At 29.8% G+C, this 20,617-nt stretch overlaps 1 protein-coding gene across 8 annotated transcripts in view; it reads right to left on the bottom strand.

The window, feature by feature from the left end:
• The window catches only part of Acsl (Acyl-CoA synthetase long-chain), a 51,540-nt gene that overhangs the window by 25,041 nt on the left and 5,882 nt on the right, over nt 1–20,617 (bottom strand). For 2 of the 8 annotated variants that reach the window (XM_064066483.1, XM_064066484.1), the window contains exon 1: nt 5,446–5,747. The exons of 1 other annotated variant lie outside the window; for it this stretch is intronic. In XM_064066483.1, the coding sequence (XP_063922553.1) occupies nt 5,446–5,732 (287 nt within the window). In that variant the 5' untranslated portion in view covers nt 5,733–5,747. Of the gene's footprint in view, nt 1–5,251; nt 5,367–5,445; nt 6,043–14,268; nt 14,309–14,687; nt 14,783–14,935; nt 15,014–20,617 lie in introns of those variants that run through there. 5 more of the 8 variants (XM_064066486.1, XM_064066488.1, XM_064066490.1 and 2 more) reach the window with 5 other exon arrangements.

Genomic DNA, 20,617 nt, shown 5'->3' with positions numbered 1-20,617 from the left:
AGGAAATGTTTTTAGAGATATTCTGTCTGAAATGCCATTAAAGAAAAAATTCAAAAAACTGTCATTTCAAATTTTCGTAAAATTTTGGGTTTGAAAAAGCTGCACAAAAAAATTCTGGTAGATAGATTTCGATGTGCTGATTCCAAAAATATATCATTTTTATGGTCACAGGGCAAGATTTTAGAAATATTCGGTTTGAAATGCATTTTTTTTTATTAATCCAAAGAAAATTGTGATATTTCAATGGGCGATTCTGGAGAAATGGTAAGAATTATGGAGGAAATATGGCTAAAAGTAACTTGTAGAGATGGAAATGTACAAGAAACTGCTTCAGTTTCGAAAATGGTTGGAAAATTCCGAAATTTTCATAAATTATAGTTTTAAAAAAATTATCTAAAAATAATTCGGGAATGTAGATTTCGACCTGCTGATTTCGAAAATATTGCGGTTTTATATTCTCGGGGCAGGATTTTAGAAATGCAATTTTTTGAAAAAAATTAGAGAGGTGATCGAAAATTTCTGAAATTTTCCTAAAATTTTGGTTTTAAAAAAGTAATCTACAATATTTTCTTAATTCAATGGGTAATTCTGGAAAAATATTGAGTTATCGAAGGAGGCCCAGAAAATTTCTAGAGGTCAAAATGTACAAGAACTAATTAACTTTAGAAGAATTTGGAAATTTCCATAAATTTTTTTTTTTTGAAAAATTGTCTAAAAATTTAGGGATGAAGATTTCGACATGCTAATTTTCGAAAATATTGCGTTTTAATGTTCTCCGAGCAGGATTTTAGAAATACAATAAAAAAAAAAATTAGTGAGGTGATCGGAAAAAACTAATATTTTCATAAAATTTTGGCTTTGAAAAAGTTAATCCAAAAATCCTCGAAAACTTCTGGAGTAATCCAAAAAATTGTCTTATTTCAATGCAATTCTGGAAAAAAAAAATTGAGTTATCGAAGAAATGAGGCCGAAAAAACTTCTGGTGGTCAAAATGTACAAGAAAATTCTGGAGTACAGATGTCGATGTGATAATTCTAAAAATATAGCGTCTTTATCATCCCGGAGCAAGATTTTAGAAATATTCGGTTTGAAATCCACTTTTTTTTTAATCCAAAAAATTGTTTTATTTCAAAGGGGAATTTTGGAAAAATTGTTCGGAGTTACTAAAGAAATGAGGCCGAAAAAACTTCTGGAGGTCGAAATATACAAGAAAATGTTTTTAGTTTAAAGGTTGGAAATTTTCATAAACTTTCGGTTTTGAAAAAATTGTCTAAAAATTCTAGGATGTAGATTTCGACTTGCTAATTTTCGAAAATATTGCGTTTTTATGTTCTCGACGCAGGATTTTAGAAATGTAATATTTAAAAAAAATTTAGTGTGGTGTTTGAACAATTCTCAAATTTTCATAAAATTTTGATTTTGAAAAAGTAATCCTAAAAATTGTCTTATTTCAGTGCACTTCTGGAAAAAAAATTGAGTTATCGAAGAAATAGGGCCGAAAAAACTTCTGGAGGTCAAAATGTACAAGAAAATGTTTTTAGTTAAGTTTAGAAGAGGGTAAAAAAATCTGGAAATTTTCATAAAATTTTGGCTTTGAAAAAGTTATCCAAAAATCCTCGAAAAATTCTGAAGTAAATTTCGACGTGACAATTCTAAAAATCTTAATCATTCCGAAAATGTTTTTAATTTGGTTTAGAAGATTGTCGGAAAACGGAAAATTCCAAAACTTTCATAAAATTTTGGTTTTAAAAAAGTTGTCCAAAAATTCTCAAAAAATTCTGGAGTACAGATGTCGATGTGATAATTCTAAAAATATAGCGTCTTTTTCATCCCGGAGCAAGCTTTAGAAATATTCGGTTTGAAATGTATTTATTTTTAATCCCAAAAATGGTCTTATTTCAATGGGCAATTTTTGAAAAATGTCCGGAGTTACCGAAAAAATGAGGCCGAAAGAACTTCTGGAAGTCGAAATATACAAGAAAATGTTTTTAGTTTTAAGGTTAGAAATTTTCATAAACTTTCGGTTTTGGAAAAATTGTCTAAAAATTCTGGGATGTAGATTTCGAATTGCTGATTTTCGAAAATATTGCGTTTTTATGTTCTCGAAGCAGGATTTTAGAAATGCAATTTAAAAAAAAAAATTAGTGTGGTGTTCGAAGAATTCTCAAATTTTCATAAAATTTTTATTTTGAAAAAATTATTCACAAAATTGTCTTATTTAAATGCAATTTTGGAAAAAAAATTTAGTTATCGAAGAAATGGAGCCGAAAAAACTTCTGGTGGTCAAAATGTACAAGAAAATGTTTTTAATTGACTTTAGAAGAGGGTAAAAAAATTTGGAAATTTTCATAAAATTTTGGTTTTGAAAAAGTAATCCAAAATATTTTCTTTGTTCAATGGGCAATTCTAGAAAAATATTCAGTTATCGAAGAAATGAGGTCGAAAAAACTTCTGGGGTTAAAAAGGACAAGAAAATGTTTTTTAGTTAAGTTTAGAAGAGGGTCAAAAAATTTGGAAATTCTCATAAAATTTTGGTTTTGAAAAAATTGTCTAAAAATTTAGGGATGCAGATTTCGACGTGCTGGTTTTCGAAAATATTGCGTTTTTATGATCTCCAAGCAGGATTTTAGAAATGCAATTTTTAAAAAAAATTAGTGTGGTGTTCGAAGAATTCTCAAATTTTCATAAAATTTTGATTTGGAAAAAGTAATCCAAAAAATTGGCTTATTTAAATGCAATTCTGGAAAAAAATTGAGTTATCGAAGAAATGGGGCCGAAAAAACTTCTGGAGGTCAAATGTATAAGAAAATGTTTTTAGTTAAGTTTGGACGATCCAAAAAATTGTCTTATTTCAATAGGCAATTCTGGAAAAATTTTGAGAGTTGTTGAAGAAATGAGATCGGAAATTTTCATAAAATTTTGGTTTTGAAAAAATTGTCTACAAATTTTGGAATGTAGATTTCGACGTGCTGATTTTCGAAAATATTGCGTTTTTGATGTTCTCGGGGCAGGATTTTAGAAATGCAATTAAAAAAAAATTAGTGAGGTAATCGGAAAATTCTGAAATTTTCATAAAATTTTGGTTTTGAAAAAGTTCTCTAAAAATCCTCAAAAAATTCTAAAATGCAGATTTCGACAAAATGATTCTAAAAATATAGCGTCTTTTTCATCCCGAAGTAAGATTTTAAAAATATTCTGAAATGTATGTTTTTTTAATCCAAAAATTGTTTTAGAAATGTAATCTTTTAAAAAAATTTAGTGAAGCGATCGGAAATTCTGAAATTTTCATAAAACTTTGGTTTTGAAAAAATTGTCTAAAACTGCAGATTTCGACGTGTTGATTTTCAAAAATTGAAAAAATCAAAAAACAAAAAGTCAAAACTAAAAAAAATAAAATCGAACTAATAAATCGAAAAATTTATTAAACGAACAGGTCCAAAAGAAAAAAATTAAAACGAATCATCTAAAATCGGAAAAACAAAAAATGCAAAATTGAAAAATCGAAAAATTAAAAATCAAAAGGCTGAAAAATTAATAATCGAGAAATTGAAGTCAAAAATTGAAAAAATTAAAAACTAAAAAAAAATTCAAAATATTAGAAATATTGCAAAATTGAAACAAAAAAGTTAATGAACGTGTCGAAAAATTGAAAAATTGTAGAAACGGCAAACTGAAAATGGAAAAACTGAAGGAAGGAAAAATAAAAACATCTAAACCTTGGGAAGTGTAAAAATTATAAAACAGGAAAATTGAAATCGTAAAATTGAACAACTGGAAAATTCAGAGTTGAAATAAAACAAATACCGAAAAAAAGCAAAAAAACCTGAAAAGTCAAAACAATGTAAAATTGAAATATTGAAAAAGCAAAAAATTGGAAGATCCAAAAGTTGAAAAATCAAAAAATTGTAAAATTTAAAAAATACACATTGAAAAATGAAAAAACTGAAAAAATGAAAATATTTAAAAACCGAAAAATCGAATAAAAAATTAAATAATCAAAAATTAAAAATTACGAAAGTAAAAAATTCCAAACACGGAATAATTGAAAAATCGGAGAACAACAAAATTGGTAAGTCTTTAAAAACAAAAAACTAGAAATCGAACAATCGAAAAACGTAAATTTTAAAAGAAAAAGCTCGGTGAGTAAAAATTATTATGGAAGAAATGAATTCGAAAATAGCTTCTGGAGCTTGAAATGTACAAGAAATGTGTTTGTTGAAGTTTCGAAGTAAAAATTCTGAAATTTTCATAAAATTTTGGTTTTGAAAAAGTTATCTGAAAATACTCAAAAAATTCTGGGATACAGATTTCAACATGCTGCTTTTAATCCAAAAAAACTGTCATATTTCAACGGACAATTTTGGAAAAATGGTGGTAGTCATCAAAGAAATGTGGCCAAAAATAACTTCTGCAGGTCGAAATGTACAAGAAAATATCTTTAGTCAAGTTTGGCAGGTGATCCGAAAATTCCGAAATTTTCATAAACTCTTTCACTTTGAAAAAGTCGTCTAAAAATCCCCAAAAAATTCTAATACATACGATTTCGACGTGCTGATTCCAAAAATATATTGTTTCATGGTCCAGGGGCAAGATTTTAGAAATAATTAGTTTGAAATGCAATGTTTTTTGTTATCACTACACATTTAGTTGTTACAACTATTTTCACCGATAATGGATAAAAATAAATCCTTTTCAAGTATTGGAGGACTTTCAAAAATGCTTTATCTTATTATCGCTTAAATCGGGTCATCTCAGGATGCTTTCTTTTTTCCGACAATAAAATTTGTGTTCCTTTGTTTGAATTTTCCTCTGTATTGCCAAATCTTAAAACATTATTCTCGGCATTGCTACATTTTGGCGCCTTCATAATTCTTAATTTGGTTGTTGCCCAGCCTTGCTTGCCGAAAATGCAGCCGTGCAAGCCACACTTAACGCAAATTCTGCCGATTCAGCTTAGTTGACTTGTTATTATGTAACGACACATTAAGTCAATTAGGCATAAATAAATAAACACACACAAATAAATAAAGGAAAAAATAGAGGTCCGACGGTCAAGACCGTCAATTGCATGCTTGACACAGCACAACGCGTAATAACCCACAAAACACGAAACAATTACGCAAAACAAATCCAATTTCTATTGTTCCGCCGAAAGTCCTCGAGACTCCGTAAAAACAAAATCCGATAACCGACCCCTTATCTTACAAAAACTCTGCACGCGCTCGCCAAACAATAAAAATGAACAACTTACGCATATTTAAATTTTTCCAAAACCGTCAAAATCATGTTTGCAATTTTTCCGAAACGTGATGACTGAAAGTCCCTTTATCTCTGATTCGTTAACATTTTCCTAACTGATGAATTTAGACCATTGTAGAGGTTAATGTGGATGAGTGACGTTCGAGTGACATCCACCGATAAACTGATCCCACAAAAAATACTAACCCTAAATACATGTCCGATTTTCTCCTCCAAAGCCTCGAGCAAAAAATACCTGAAAAGCACCACCTCACCGGTCGACACTTCTTAAACAAATGAGCGAGTGGGACTAAGCGATAAATCGAACTCACGATAACGATGATATTGACCCGACAGACACACCGTGCTGGAGTTTGATTATAGGAGTACAAAAGTTCTTGGTTTTTATCTCGACCCCTCCTCTCTAAAAAACTACAGATAACGTCGACACTTTGACCTGGTCCCTTCTGAAGCGGCTTCTGGAAAGCAAGCATGAGGCGAAGACATGCTGGATCAGGACATGTGGTCGGAGTCCCGTTCTTATCGGGTGGCGAAAGGTCAGATTGGAAATTTTCGTCTACACGGATCGGGGATGTTTGTGTAATCACAAACGGATATGTGATTATCGTCGGTGGGTTATTATTTTCAAGGACTAAAAAAATTATTATAATTCGAGGGAACGTAATAAAATAAATAGTGCGATTGTTGACGCCGATGGAAATTATGGAAGTATTTTTAGAGACAATGGAGTGGTGCCACTCGATTTTTATATTTACCTGAATTATGTGAAAGTTGATGAGGAGTCGTCATTTCTGTGATTGAAATGCCATACATTATTGCACTGAGTGTCATTGTATGATAATCAAACAATTAGTGCGAGAGTGTTTAAATAAAAAATTAATACGGGTGAGAATATATTAATTTTGAAACAAAACAAAAATAGATATCTGGTACGCGTGTTATCGTTCATTTTACCAAGTATTTATGATTAAGCTTTAACTTTTATTGGAAGGATCCAATCTATGACGTTAAACGCGAAGTTAGTGACACTTAAAGCCCTTAAAAATTATTGTCAAGAGTAGGTGACTGATAACGTGATAGCACCACCCGGAAACCCGTGATAATTTTTCTCATTCTTTCGTGTAGTTTTAGCATTGGGTTTAAGTGGCAGTTAGTGAAACATAGTACAGGAGATAATTAAATTTTTATAACCTCCACACTACGAACTTTGTACTGAATGGTTATTAAGGCGGTGCAAGGTGCACACAAATATGTATTTGGTTTGGGAACTGATATTAGAAACATTATTGTTAATGAAAGCTTGACGTACAAGGACGACATGAGTTCACACTATTACAATCTATGAAGATTGTGTGAAACCAACTATATATTTTTGTGTTTTTTAGTATTTAGTCAGTAAAGTCGCGGCAGTTTGGTTTTATTTGCTGTCGTTATGCCGTGATGTAATCACGAAATTCACTTATTCTAAACACTTGTGATAAAATATAATCAACCGAGATAGCGTTTCGTAATACATATTTAAAATGTTGGGATTCAACTGAATTGTCACTGTTGCAAAAATATCCTGTGTATCTTATCTATTAGCGTTTACTGGCATTGAAGTATGAGTTAGGTAAAACTGTGTTCTATAATTTGATAGGTTAGGAATTTTGAACACGGGAATTAATTCTCCGATTTAAAAAAACAACACCCTGTATATGTTCAAGTGATAATTTATTGAAAGCCGTGTTATGGCACACCCGTTTTAGTTTAAATATATTCGGGCGAAACAAACAAAAAACAGTACTTGTTAGAACGATCGTTTTTGATTGAATATCTCGTATTTTTGGGGAGTTTTGGGCATCGAAAAATTAAAAAAAATCGAAAATTGAAAAATCGAAAAATTTGCGGACGAAAAATGAACCCTAGAAACTGAAAATCGAAAAAGTTGTAAAATGGATTAATTGAAAAATGGAACTTGAAAAAGAAAAATATCTAGATATTGAAAAATCGAAAATTTAAAGGTCAAAAATCGAAAAATTGAATGATTTTTAACTGACGACTCGAGAAAATCGAGAATCTGAAAAATCAACGTATTAAAGGATTGAAATTATAAAACTGGAAAAGTTGCAAATCGAAAATTTGAATACATATTCAAAAAATTTTAAAACGAAAAATTGTTAATTGAATAAATGCCGAAACGAAAGATCGAAAAATTTAACATTGGCGACTCGAAAAACTGATAAATCGAAAATATAAATTCGGGAAACTGAGAAATAAGGTGGAAAATTAAAAATCAGAAAACTGAAAATTGAAAAATTGCAAATCGATTAATTGAACAAACAAAAAACTGTAAAATAGAATAATTGAAAAATGGAAAAATTGCTAAATCGCAAAATAAAAATATCTAGAATTTACGAGATCGAAGAACTGCAAATTAAATAACCACCGAAAAAATGAAAAACTGAAAATCGAAAAATCAAAAAATCACAAATTGATAATTCGAAAAATTTTACAAAAGAAAAATAAACTCTAGAAATTGAAAAAGATCTAGAAATACAGAAATCGAAACTTCCAAATCAAATAATTGAGCAAAGAAAAAATCGAAAAATTTAAAAATGGGGAAATCTAAAATCGAATAATGAAATCTAGAAAATAAAAAATCGAAAACTTGTGAAATCGAAAACATAAAATCGAGAAACTGAAAAATTTACGACTTGAAAAGCGTAAAATTAAAAAATTGTACAATGTACTAACAGAAATTCGAAAAATTTTAAAAAGAAAAACCAAGGCATCTAGAATATGAAAAATCGGAAAACTTCAAAAACATTAAAAGATCGATAATAAAAAATCGAGAAACTGAAAAAGCTGAAAAATTTAATTGGAAGATGGGAAATTAAAATATCGAAAAATAGAAAATTGAAAAATTAGAAAACCGAAAAATGGGGAAATTTAAAAATGAAAAATAATCTCTAGAAATTGAAAACTCAAAAAATTGCAAATCGAAAGTCTGAAGTTATAAAAAATTTAAAAACGAAAAATTTACAAACGAAAAATAAAATCTAGAAATTGGAAAATCGAAAACAATATCGAGAAACTGAAAAAGTTACGACATGTGACGTAGAATTAAAAATCGAAAAATTTTATTTATTTTTTATTTAAATGAATGGAGGATATTAACCTTTAAACACTCAATTACAAACATATTAATTAAATTGTGAACAGAAAAATCGAAAAGTGAAAAAATCGAGAAACTGAAAAAATGAAAAATCAAAAAATTTAGAAACGAAAAATAAAACCCAGAAACTGAAAAAACAAAAAAAATTACAATCGAATGGTTTTTTGATTTCTCGCTTTTTTATTTTTTCGTTTTGTTTCGATTTCGATTTTTCAGTTCTTCAATTTTTCGATTTTTTACTTTTAGAACTTGCGATTTCTCGATATTTTTATTTTTTGGTTTGTCTATTTTCCGATATTTCAGTTTTACGGTCATTCAGCTTTCCGATTTTTCAATATTTGGCATTTCTAAATTTTCGATTTTTTGATTTTTCGAGTTATCGATTTTATGCCTTTTCGACTTTTAGATTTTTCGATATTTTGATTTTTTTTTATTCAATTCTTCAATTTTTCGATGTTTAGGTTTTTGATTTTTCAATTTTTGGACATTTTGGTTTTTCGATGTTTCAGTTTTGGTATTTTTCGATCCTTGAATTTTTTGATATTGTAATTTTTTGATTTCTTAAATTTTAGATTTTTCGATTTCTCGTTTTCTTGATTTTTCAATTTTTTTTAACTTCAATACACAATACATATACATATATTTCAAATTTTCAAATTTTAATTTTTCGATTTTTAGATTTTGATCTATTTCGATTTCTCGATTTTTCGACTTCTCGGTTTCTCAATCTTTAATAATAACTTAAAAATCGAAAATTTTGAAAAAAAAATCAAAATATCTAGAATTTGAAAAATCGAAAAACTGCAAATCGAAAAGGGAACAAACAAAAAACTGAAAAATCAAAAAACTAAAAAATTTACCGTTAAAACCACGAAAAATTGTAAATCGAAACTGGAAAATGTGCCTAATTAAAAGATGGAAAATAAAAATATGTATCTGAAAATTGGAAAAATTGGAAAATCGAAAAATAGGTAAATTTAAAAACAAAAAATAAACTCTAGAAATTAAAAACTCGAAAAATTGTAAATCGAAAATTTTAAATTAAAAAAATTTAAAAACGAAAAATTGAAAAATCGAAAAATTTTAAAAGTCAAAAATTGAAAAATCGAAAAATTTACGAACGAAAAATAAAATCTAGAAATTGGACAATCAAAAGATACTAAAATCTAAGAATTGCAAATCGAAAAATTTGGAAAAGGGAAATAAAAATATGTATCTAAAATTGATCGAACAGCTAATTGTACAAAAAAAATTGAAAAATGAGGAATTTATCGGACATAACGCGAAAAATTGTAAATCGAGAAATTAAAAATTGGAAAATATAAAATCGCAAAACTGAAACTGAAAAATGTAACTGAAAAATGGAAAAACATAAACCGAACATCTGAAAAAATTATACATAATTGACAGCTCGAAATCGAAAAATTAATCGAAAAAAGAAAATCGGGAAACTGAAAAATCTACGACCTGAAAGATGGAAAATCAAAAATTGGAAAATTTCAAATAGAAAAATTGACAATCGAATAATTGAAAAATCAAAAAACTGAAAAATGAAGCAATTTTAAAACGAAAAATGAAATCTAGAAATTGAAATATGGAAAATATAAAATCGAGAAACTGAAAAGTCTAGGACTTGGAAAGACGTAAAATTAAAAATGGAAACACTGAGAAACTGAAAAAATGAAAAATAAAAAATTAGAAACGAAAAATGAAACTCAGAAATTGAAAAATCGAAAAAATTTTACAATCGAATAGGTAACTAAAAAATCGAAAAATTTTAAAAATAAAAACCAAAAATGGTGGAACAAAGGAAGAACTGAAAAATCGAAAATCTAAAAAAATTATTATTAAAACCACGAAAAATTGTAAATCAAAAATTTTAAAATGAACAATATAAAATCGAGAAACTGAAAAATGTAATTAAAAGATGGAAAATAAAAATATAGAAAAATTGGAAATTGGAAGAATTGAAAAATCGAAAAATGGGGAAATTTAAAAACAAAAAATAAACTCTATTAATTGAAAACTCGAAAAATTGTAAAACGAAAATTTGAAGTTACAAAAAATTTAAAAACGAAAAATCTAAAATTCCAAAAATTTTAAAAATCAAAAATTGAAAAATTGCAAATTGAATGTGTAATATGTAATTGAAAAACCGAAAAACTGAAAAATTTTAGGGTGATACCTCGAAAAACTGCAAATCAGGAATTAAAAAATAAAATCGCGAAACTGAAACTGAAAAATTTAACTGAAACATGGAAAATTAAAAATCGAAAATTTGAAAAAATTATACATAAATGACAGCTCGAAAATCGAAATTAGAAAATCGAGAAACTGAAAAATCTACGACCTGAAAGAGGGAAAATCAACAATCGAAAAATCAGAAACCGAATAGCTGGGAAATTTAGAAACGAAAAATGAAATTTAGAAATTGAAACATTGAAAATACAAAATCCAGAAACTGAAAAATCTACGACTTGAAAGACGTAAAATTAAAAATGGAAAAATTGTGAACGGAAAAATCGGACAATTGAGAAAAAAAAAAACGAAAAATGGAAAAATTGTGAAACTGAAAAAACGAAAAATCAAAAAATTTAGAAACGAAAAATAAAACCCAGCAGATGAAAAATCAAAAAAAAATTACAATCGACAAACTAAAAAATCGAAAAATTAAAAAAAAATCAAAATTCTAGAATTTGAAAAACCGAAAAATTGTAAACCGAAAATGGAACAAACGAAAAACTGAAAAATCGAAAAACTAGAAAATTTATCATTAAAACCATGACAAATTGTAAATGGAAAAATTTTAAAATGAATAATATGAAATCGAGAAACTGAAACGGAAAAATGTAATTAAAAGATGGGAAATAAAGCTATCGAAAAATTGAAATTTAGAAGAATTGGAAAATCGAAAAATGGGGAAATTTACAAACAAAAATAAACTCTAGTAATTCAAAACTCGAAAAATTGTAAATCGAAAATTTGAAGTTACAAAAAATTTAAAAACGAAAAATTGAAAATTCCAAAAATTTTAAAAATCAAAAATTGAAAAATTGCAAATGGAATATGTAATAATTGAAAAACCGAAAAACTGAAAAATTTATAGGTAATAACTCGAAAAATTGCAAATCAGGAATTTAAAATAAAATTGCGAAACTGAAACTGAAAAATTTAACTGAAAGATGGACAATTAAAATCCGAAAATCTGAAAAATCTACAACCTGAAAGAGGTAAAATCAACAATCGAAAATTTACAAATAGAAAAAAACTGACAATCGAAAAATTGGAAAATCAAAAACTGAATAATGGGGAAATTTAAAAACGAAAAATGAAATCTAGAAACTGAAACATTGAAAATGGAAAAATTGTGAACGGAAAAATAGGACAATTGAAAAAAAAAAACGAAAAATGGAAAAAATGAGAAACTGAAAAAATGAAAAATCAAAAAATTTAGAAACGAAAAACAAAACCCGGAAGATGAAAAATGGAAAAATTTTAAAAATAAAAACCAAAATATTTGGAATTTGAAGAACCGAAAGATTGCAAATCGAATAATGGAACAAAAGAAAAACTGAAAAATTTATATAAAACCTCGAAAAATTGTAAATCGAAAAATTAAAAAATCAGTAACATAAAATCGAGAAACTGAAACTGAAAAATTGAAAAATGGAGAAACTTAAAAACAAAAAATAACTTCTAGAGATTGAAAACTCGAAGAATTAAAAATTCTCGAAAGGTTTCAAATCGAAAAATCGAGAAATCGAAAAATTGCAAATAGAAAAATTGATAATCGAAAAATGGGAAAATAAAAAAACTGAAAAATGGGGAAATTTAAAAACAAAAAATTAAATCTATAAATTGAAACATGAAAAAATTGTGAACAGAAAATTCGAAAAATTGAGTAAAGAAAAATCGAGAAATTGAAATATGAAAAATCAAAAAATTTAGAAACGAGAAATAAAAAAAAATTAAAAATCGAAAAAATTTTACAATCGAGTAACCAAAAAATCGAAAAACTGAAAAATTTGTAATTAAAACCACAAAAAATTGTAAATCGAAAAATTAAAAAATTAATGATATAAAAAATTGAGAAACTAAACTGAAAAAATGGACAATAGAAAAATGGGGAAATTTGAAAACGAAAAATAATCTCTAGAAATTGAAAACTCGAAAACTGTAAACTGTAAAAAGTTACCAAAAATTTAAAAATGAAAAATTAAAAATAAAAATTGAAAAATCGAAAAATTTACAAATGATAAATAACATCTAAAAATTGTAAAAACTAAAAATTGCAAATCGAAAAAATAAAGAGAAACAAAAATACATATGTATCCAAAATTTGAAAAAATCGAAAAATTGCAAATCCAGAAATTAAAAATTCTAAAATAGAAAATCACGAAACTGAAACTGAAAGATGGAAAAATTAAAAATAAAAAAATTGCAAATACAAAATTTCAAAATCGAAAATTGGATAATCCAAAAATCAAAAAATGGGGGAATCCAAAAATAAAAACTAAAATCTACAAGTAGAAAAGTCGAAAAATTGTAAAATCTAAACACTGCAAATCGGAAATTTGAAGATACAAAAAATTTAAAAATAAAAAAATTTTAAATCGCCAATTGAAAAATGAAAAGTCAAGTACCGGAAAAATCGAAAAATTGAAAAAAGAAAAATAGAAACAACTTCAAATTGAAAAACCGCTTTTTAAAATTAGTTTATAAAAAAAAATGTAAGATTTTCACACTATAATTTTTTTCTATGAGAACAATTGCGATTTAATGCAAGAAAAATTAAAAATTTGAAAATCTAAAGCACTAAACATTATTTAATAAAAACCAACACAAATTTTAAAAATTGCTCTAAGATTGATTAGCCGGAACTTCCCTCGCATCTGAAGCACAATCAATTCAACAAGCCCTAATAAGGGTGAATTATTAACTAAAAATCAGAATAAAACAACATTACTGTATTCTTTAGGACATCCTGTATAAACAGTTCTGTAAAATATGATTTGTTCAAAAACTTGCACACTAATCAGCACATTTCAAGTGAGACTGACTTTGCAAAATTTTGAGATGACGTCATCAACTTTTTAAAACAAACAATTAATAAACCACATATCGGGTGTCCCATTGAAAAAGTCATGAAGTCGACTTCGATTTTTTGTAAACGCGGAATGGTACAACCTAACCAATTTAAATAATCACGTGAAAGTGGCATGGAGAGCTTAATTGACCCAGTCAATCTTCATGACACGTTTTGTCCAACCAATAACAACGCTAGATTCGTTGTTGACGGTTCTAATATACCAACTACCGGTATCTTCGTGGTAGTTGACCGCAGGTTACACAAAGAACTGGCGCCGAAACCAGTTGAAGAATTAATGAAGGTCGTGTTTGTCATGTAGCAGATAACATACTTTTATATAAAACCAGTTCCACACCAAACCCAACTGTTAATAAAACAGGTATAAGTTCAAACTAATAATTATAACAATAATCGAGTAAATAAAGAAATTATATCTTGCTACAAGGTATTCTCGAACGGGTTTTTTTTTAAGTGGAATGTTATTCAGCACGCGTTTAAAAAATAATTACTATTATTTTTGGTCCAGTTATCTAAGTGACAATGGATTTTAATCCTTATCCGACTGTTGCGCAAAGTATTGTAAAGCCGGTATCACACTGGCGATCTGTCAAAACAAGCACAAGAAAACATAACCTATGAAAAAATAAAAAATAAAAATAAAAAACAGTCATTGTGGCTCAAGCTGAGACAAGAGGGCACAGAAAAGTGAACATGCTGTATAGTGTAACAGACAACATGCCGTGCAATTCTTTGCAATACTCACGCCTTGTCGTCTACAAACATCTCGTTGAGCACACAACACTCTGTAAACACAACAAACAAATCAAAACAGCGAACAAACCAAAGAAAACAAATCGTACAACTAAAAAAATAAATTATCAACAGTGCAGCGTCTCGACAGTCGTCCTTACGTAAACGTCCAATTTCGCTGCAGTCCAAATATTTGCACCCATCGATCAGCCGACGCTGACGTAGCGAGCTGTTTGCGATTGCGATTGTTACAGTTTCGGGTAGGTCGGCTAATTTTACACGCCCTTGGCGGTATTTACTATTTCGCAGCGTGTGAATCGGGCCGTCGTCAATGCGGAGGTCGATTGTACGCCGAACAACACGCAACGAAAATAAATCGCGTTTGCGTTTCAAGTGTTTTGGGCTGCGAGGACTTACGTAACCGCAGTTTACCTTAATTTGAGAAATTGGGACTTTGAACTGGAGATAATTGCGCGGCCTTGTGAAAACAGCTAAAATCACGGAGAAGCACAGCGAAGTACCATCACGCACTGCTCGTGGGACTCGTGTGAATGGGACTGTTTGTACACGAATTGCAAAAAAGCGGCGACGAAGGTTGAGGAAAGGAACGGCGATCAATTATTTATGGAAAATAATGAGGCTTATTTTCTGCCACGTGACGCTTTTTGTGGAAAACTCACTTGATCACTTTGCAGCGGCGATTCGCACTAGCACTGGTCGGAATTCGGAAATCACTGGCAGGTTCAGGTACACCGGCTTCAAATAAACCCGCTGTTATCACATGATAGCGGTGATAAAAATTGTAGTGCGACCCATGATACTTGAAACTCGGCGGACTTGGATCGGAGTTGGAGGAAATGGGGAAGCAAAGGTTGAAAATTGTTACCACAACAAACGTCTGAGAAGGCGGTGAATCATTTCCAGAGGAGTGTGGTTAGGTGATGATTTTCGTTTTCGTGGGTTTGTAACCGGCTTTCGAAAAATGTCATTCTGACGGACAAAAAAGTGTGAGTGCATCAAATCTGCGATAATGCACTATTGATGCATTCTGGATTTTTTGTATTGTTTAACTGATAGCTGAAAAATGTCATGCATCATCAATTTTTACACCTCATTTACCTTGACAAGCTGAAGTTTCGAAACTTGAAATTTGCAATAATTTTCCTGTAATACGTATTTCTGTAAAAACTGCCACTGCAGAAAAATTACAAAATTGCAAAATTACCAACTAATTTACACGCTTTGAATTAATAAAACGTCACCGCACGAAAGTAAACGAAGTGTAACACAATACACTTTAAATTTTACAAAATTATCGTGTTCTCTCCTATCGCAATATCAATAAATGTCAAGTCGTAATTTAAAAACTCTGAGCAAAATTATACAGGATGTCGTTAACAAAATGTTATGTAAGGTATAAGAATTACAAAAGTTGCTTTACAGAAATGGTAATTTAATTTGTAATTTCAGAAGTACTTGAATTAATGTGAAAAGAACGCGATAGAAAGTTTTAAATCAAAGTAAAAAGTGGCCCCACCCACCCGCCCCTCCTTTGTTTTGATAATTCATTTTATTGGCTCTGAAAAGAAAGTTACATTTTACATTGACAAATAGTACAATTTAAGACTTGATTTTTTTTTATAAAATTTTGATTTTTATTCGAAAAACGACTTTGCCATCAGCGTTTACATCGAAATGTTTAAAACTGATATAAAATAGACACAACGAGGTGCAATTGTAAACACCGCCCCAATTCTCCGGCCAATGAAATGATTTATTAAGGCGGGGCTCGTGCTAGTGGGCGGGGCTATTACTTGCTTATATATAAGACTGTAAAAAAAAAGCTAAACTAAGCTCCGCCCACCTCCCTCCTCCATTTCACCGACTGATTTCATTTACTGTAACCAGGATTTGAATTTTGATTTGACAAGCGTTAGAATTAAGATTTAAATCCAAGTAAAAAGTGGCCCCACCCACCCGCTCCTCCTTTGTTTTGATAATTCATTTTATTGGCTCTGACACGAAAGTTACATTTTAAATCGACAAAAATAGAATTTAGGACTTGATCTTTTTAATAAAATTGTGATTTTTATTCAAAAAACGACGTTGCCCTCAGCGTTTACATCGAAATGTTTAAAAAGTATGTGAAATAGACACAATGAGATACAATTTTTAAACCCCGCCCCAATTCTCCGGCCAATTTATTGAGGTGGGGCTCGTGAGAGTGGGAGGAGCATCAGTAATATTGCGTTTCAAATATAATTGTCACGTTTGGGATGCTTATTTAATACCAGCCGAATAATTTCTTGAGTCCTTTATTTACAATTTATCTATTTTCACATAGAGTTTTAACAGAATTAGCCGCGATTCAATAATGTAATAATGTTGTCATTGGTTAACAATATTAAGAGTAGTCACTAGAATAAAGAAGGGGTGGGTGGGCGGGGCTACTACTTGATTATAACTTATAGACTGCAGAAGAAGCTAAACTAGCTCCGCCCACCTACTTCCTCCATTTCAGTGACTTATTTTATTAACTGTTAAAGGGATTTGAATTTTGATTTGACAAGCGGTAGAATCTCAGATTTAAATCAAAGTAAAAAATGGCCCGCCCCACCCACCCGCCCCTCCTTTGTTTTGATAATTTATTTTATTGGCTCTGAGAAGAAAGTTACATTTTACATTGACTAATAATAGAAATTAAGACTTAATTTTTTTCATTCGAAAAACGAAGCCATCAGCGTTTACATAGAAATGCCTAAAATATATATAAAATAGACACAATGAGACACAATTTTAAACCCCGCCCCAATTCTCCGGCCAATGAAACGATTTATTGAGGTGGGGCTTGTGAGAGTGGGAGGAGCATCATTAATATTGCGTTTCAAATATAATTCTCACGAATTGGATGCTTTTTACTTCCCGAGCGTAAGCAAAGGAAGTATTGTAATCGAGTCCGTCGGTCGACTCTCTACTTTTACGTTTTCTCGATCTTTCATGACCCCTAGAAGACGAAGAAATAGGTCTCCCATTTCCGTCTGTCTGTCCGTCTGTCCGTCTGTCCGTCCGTCTGTCCGTCCGTCTGCCGTCCCGGATTTTTATTAGACAGATAATCTCCGAAAGTACTCGACCGATTGTTGTGAAATTTTGTACTTATATTAAGAATATCATGTACATGGTAAAACGCTAACCAAAATTTGTCTAATCATCCCCACCACTAATGCGATGACGTCACTTCAAAATTCTACATAGTAAATGGGTTTTCAATTGTATAAAATAACATAGTCCTACACATGTAGTTTACAACTCTGAATCGACTTTTCACCCGAAACGTCCAGATTTTTGGAAAAAAAATCAAAATTATAAAACAACATTTTGAAATTTAATTTTTAATCTGCTAACCAGAATGCTTTGAAATGTTGCAGATGTTTTAAGGCTATAAAGAGCATCATAAATCTTTAGTCAAAAAATATTTGCTTATCCCCTCCAAAAACTTGATGACGTCAGCTCAAAAGTTTGTGGAATAAATCATATCTAAAATGTACAAAATATGATGAGTCTGTACTTGTGATCTATCACTCCATTCATATTTTTTGAATTTGCATATACAGGGTGACTCAAAAAAATTAATGAATGCGTAAATTTATTTTACTGATTTACTCAGAAACTACAAAACCGAATGCTTTGAAATCTTGCAGATGTTTTAAGGTTATAAAGAGCATAATAAATGTTTAGTCAAAATATATTTGCTTATCCCCTCCAAAAAATTGATGACGTCAGCTCGAAAGTTTGCCGAATAAATCCTATCCAAACTGTAAAAATATGATGAGTCTGTACTTGTAATTTATCACTCCATTCATATTTTTTGGATTTGCATATACAGGGTGACTCAAAAAAATTAATGAATGCGTAAATATATTTTATTGATTTAATCAGGAACTACAAAACCGAATGCTCTGAAATCTTGCAGATGTTTTAAGGTCATAAAGAGCATAATAAATGTTTAGTCAAAATATATTTGCTTATCCCCTCCAAAAACTTGATGACGTCAGCTCGAAAGTTTGCCGAATAAATCATATCTAAAATGTACAAAATATGATGAGTCTGTACTTGTCATTTATCATTCCATTCAAATTTTTTCGATTTGCATATACAGGGTGACTCAAAAAAATTAATGAATGCGTAAATATATTTTATTGATTTAATCAGGAACTACAAAACGGAATGCTCTGACATCTTGCAGATGTTTTAAGGTTATAAAGAGCATAATAAATGTTTAGTCAAAATATATTTGCTTATCCCCTCCAAAAACTTGATGACGTCAGCTCGAAAATTTGCCGAATAAATCATATCTAAAATGTACAAAATATGATCAGTCTGTACTTGTGATCTATCACTCCATTCATATTTTTTGGATTTGCATATACAGGGTGATTAAAGAAAATAAATGAAAGCGTAAATTTATTTTACTCATTTACTCAGGAACTACAAAACCGAATGCTTCGAAATCTTGAAGATATTTTAAAATTATCATAAGCATGGTAAATTTTTGATCAAAATGTATTTGTTCATCCCTCCTAAAAAAATTGATGACGTCACCCTTAAATTTTGCTGAATAAATCCTATCTAAAATGCAAAAAATATGATGAGTTTGTACTTGTGATATATCATTCCATTCATATTTTTTAGATTTTCTTAAAAGGTGGTTCAAAAAAAGGCGCCGTATACCTGAGTAAATTGTTTCGTTATTTTATTGATTATAAGAAATCAATATTCAAAACGACCCAATTCATTTTCCCGAAAATTTGGGAATACAATAATTTTATTCATAGTATTACACTACATCTATCCCAACTGATATACGTGCCCTTGCAAAAATGTTGATGACGTCATCACAATTTTTTTTTAAATTCCCACTACAAAAATGTAATGAGAAAAAAAACACAATAGGCATGCAGTCGTCAAGTTTCCGACAGCGAGGGAAGTACTGTCTAAACTCTTTAGACCAATTTTTTAACACTAGCCGAATAATTTCTAAATATTTTATTTACAATTTATCTACTTTCTCATAGTTTAACAGAATTATCCGAGATTCAATAATGTAATATATTGTCATTAGTTAACAATATTAAGAGTAGTCAGTAGAATCAAGAGAGGGGTGGGTGGGCGGGGCCATTACTTGCTTATAAGACTGTAGAAAAAAACTAAACTTAGCTCCGCCCACCTCCTTCCTCCATTTCACCGCCTTATATTCGACAACCTGTAGAATCTAAAATTTAAATAAAAGTAAAAAATGCCCCACCCACCCACCCGTCCCTTCTTTTGATAACTTATTTTATTGGCTATGAGCAGAAAGTTACATTTTACGTTGACAAATAATAGAATTTAGGACTAGATTTTTTTATAAAATTTTGATTTTTAATCGAAAAACGACTTTGCCATCAGCGTTTACATCGAAATGTCTAAAAAGTATGTAAAATAGACACAATGAGACACAATTTTAAACCCCGCCCCAATTCTCCGGCCAATGAAAAGGTTTATTAAGGTGGGGCCCGTGCCAGTGGGAGGAGCATCATTAATATTGCGTTTCAAATATAATTCTCACGTATGGGATGCTTATTTAACACCAGCCGAATAATTTCTAGATGTTTTATTTACCATTTATCGATTTTCTTATAGAGTTTAACAGAATTACCCGAGAATCAATAATATAATAATGTTGTCATTAGTTAACAATATTAAGAGTGGTCCTAGAATCAAGAGAGGGGTGGGTGGGCGGGGCTATTACTTGCTTATAACTTATACGACCGTATAAAAAAGCTAAACTTAGCTCCGCCCACCTACTTCCTCCATTTCACCGACTAATTTTATTAACTGTTAAAAAATTCGAATCTTGATGTGACAAGCGGTGAACTCTTAAGATTTAAATCAAAGTAAAAAGTGGCCCCATCCACCCGCCCCTCTTTTGTTTTGATAATTAATTTTATTAGCTCTGAAAAGAAAGTTACATTTTACATTAACAAATACTAGAATTTGGGACTTTCTTTATAAAATTTTCATTTTTCTTGGAAAAACGACTTTGCCTAGCGTTTACATCGAAATGTTTAAAAATCATATAAAATAGACACAATGAGCTACAATTGTAAGCCCCGCCCCAATTCTCCGGCTAATGAAATGATTTAAGGCGGGGCTCGTGCGAGTGGGAGGAGCATCATTAATCTTGCTTTTTAAATTCTCAGATATGGGATGCTTATTTAACACCAGCCGAATAATTTCTAGATATTTTATTTACAATTTATCTATTTTCTCATAGAGTTTAACAGAATTATCCAAAATTCAATAATATAATAATGTTGTTATTA

Source organism: Zophobas morio, unplaced genomic scaffold (genome assembly GCF_036711695.1).
Source record: "Zophobas morio isolate AGI-343-1 ecotype UQ-CSIRO unplaced genomic scaffold, CSIRO_AGI_Zmor_V1 ptg000028l, whole genome shotgun sequence".
Classification (NCBI taxonomy): Eukaryota; Metazoa; Arthropoda; class Insecta; order Coleoptera; family Tenebrionidae; genus Zophobas; species Zophobas morio.
Note: the sequence above shows the minus strand (reverse complement) of the source record. Positions and strands in the feature narration are given on the sequence as shown.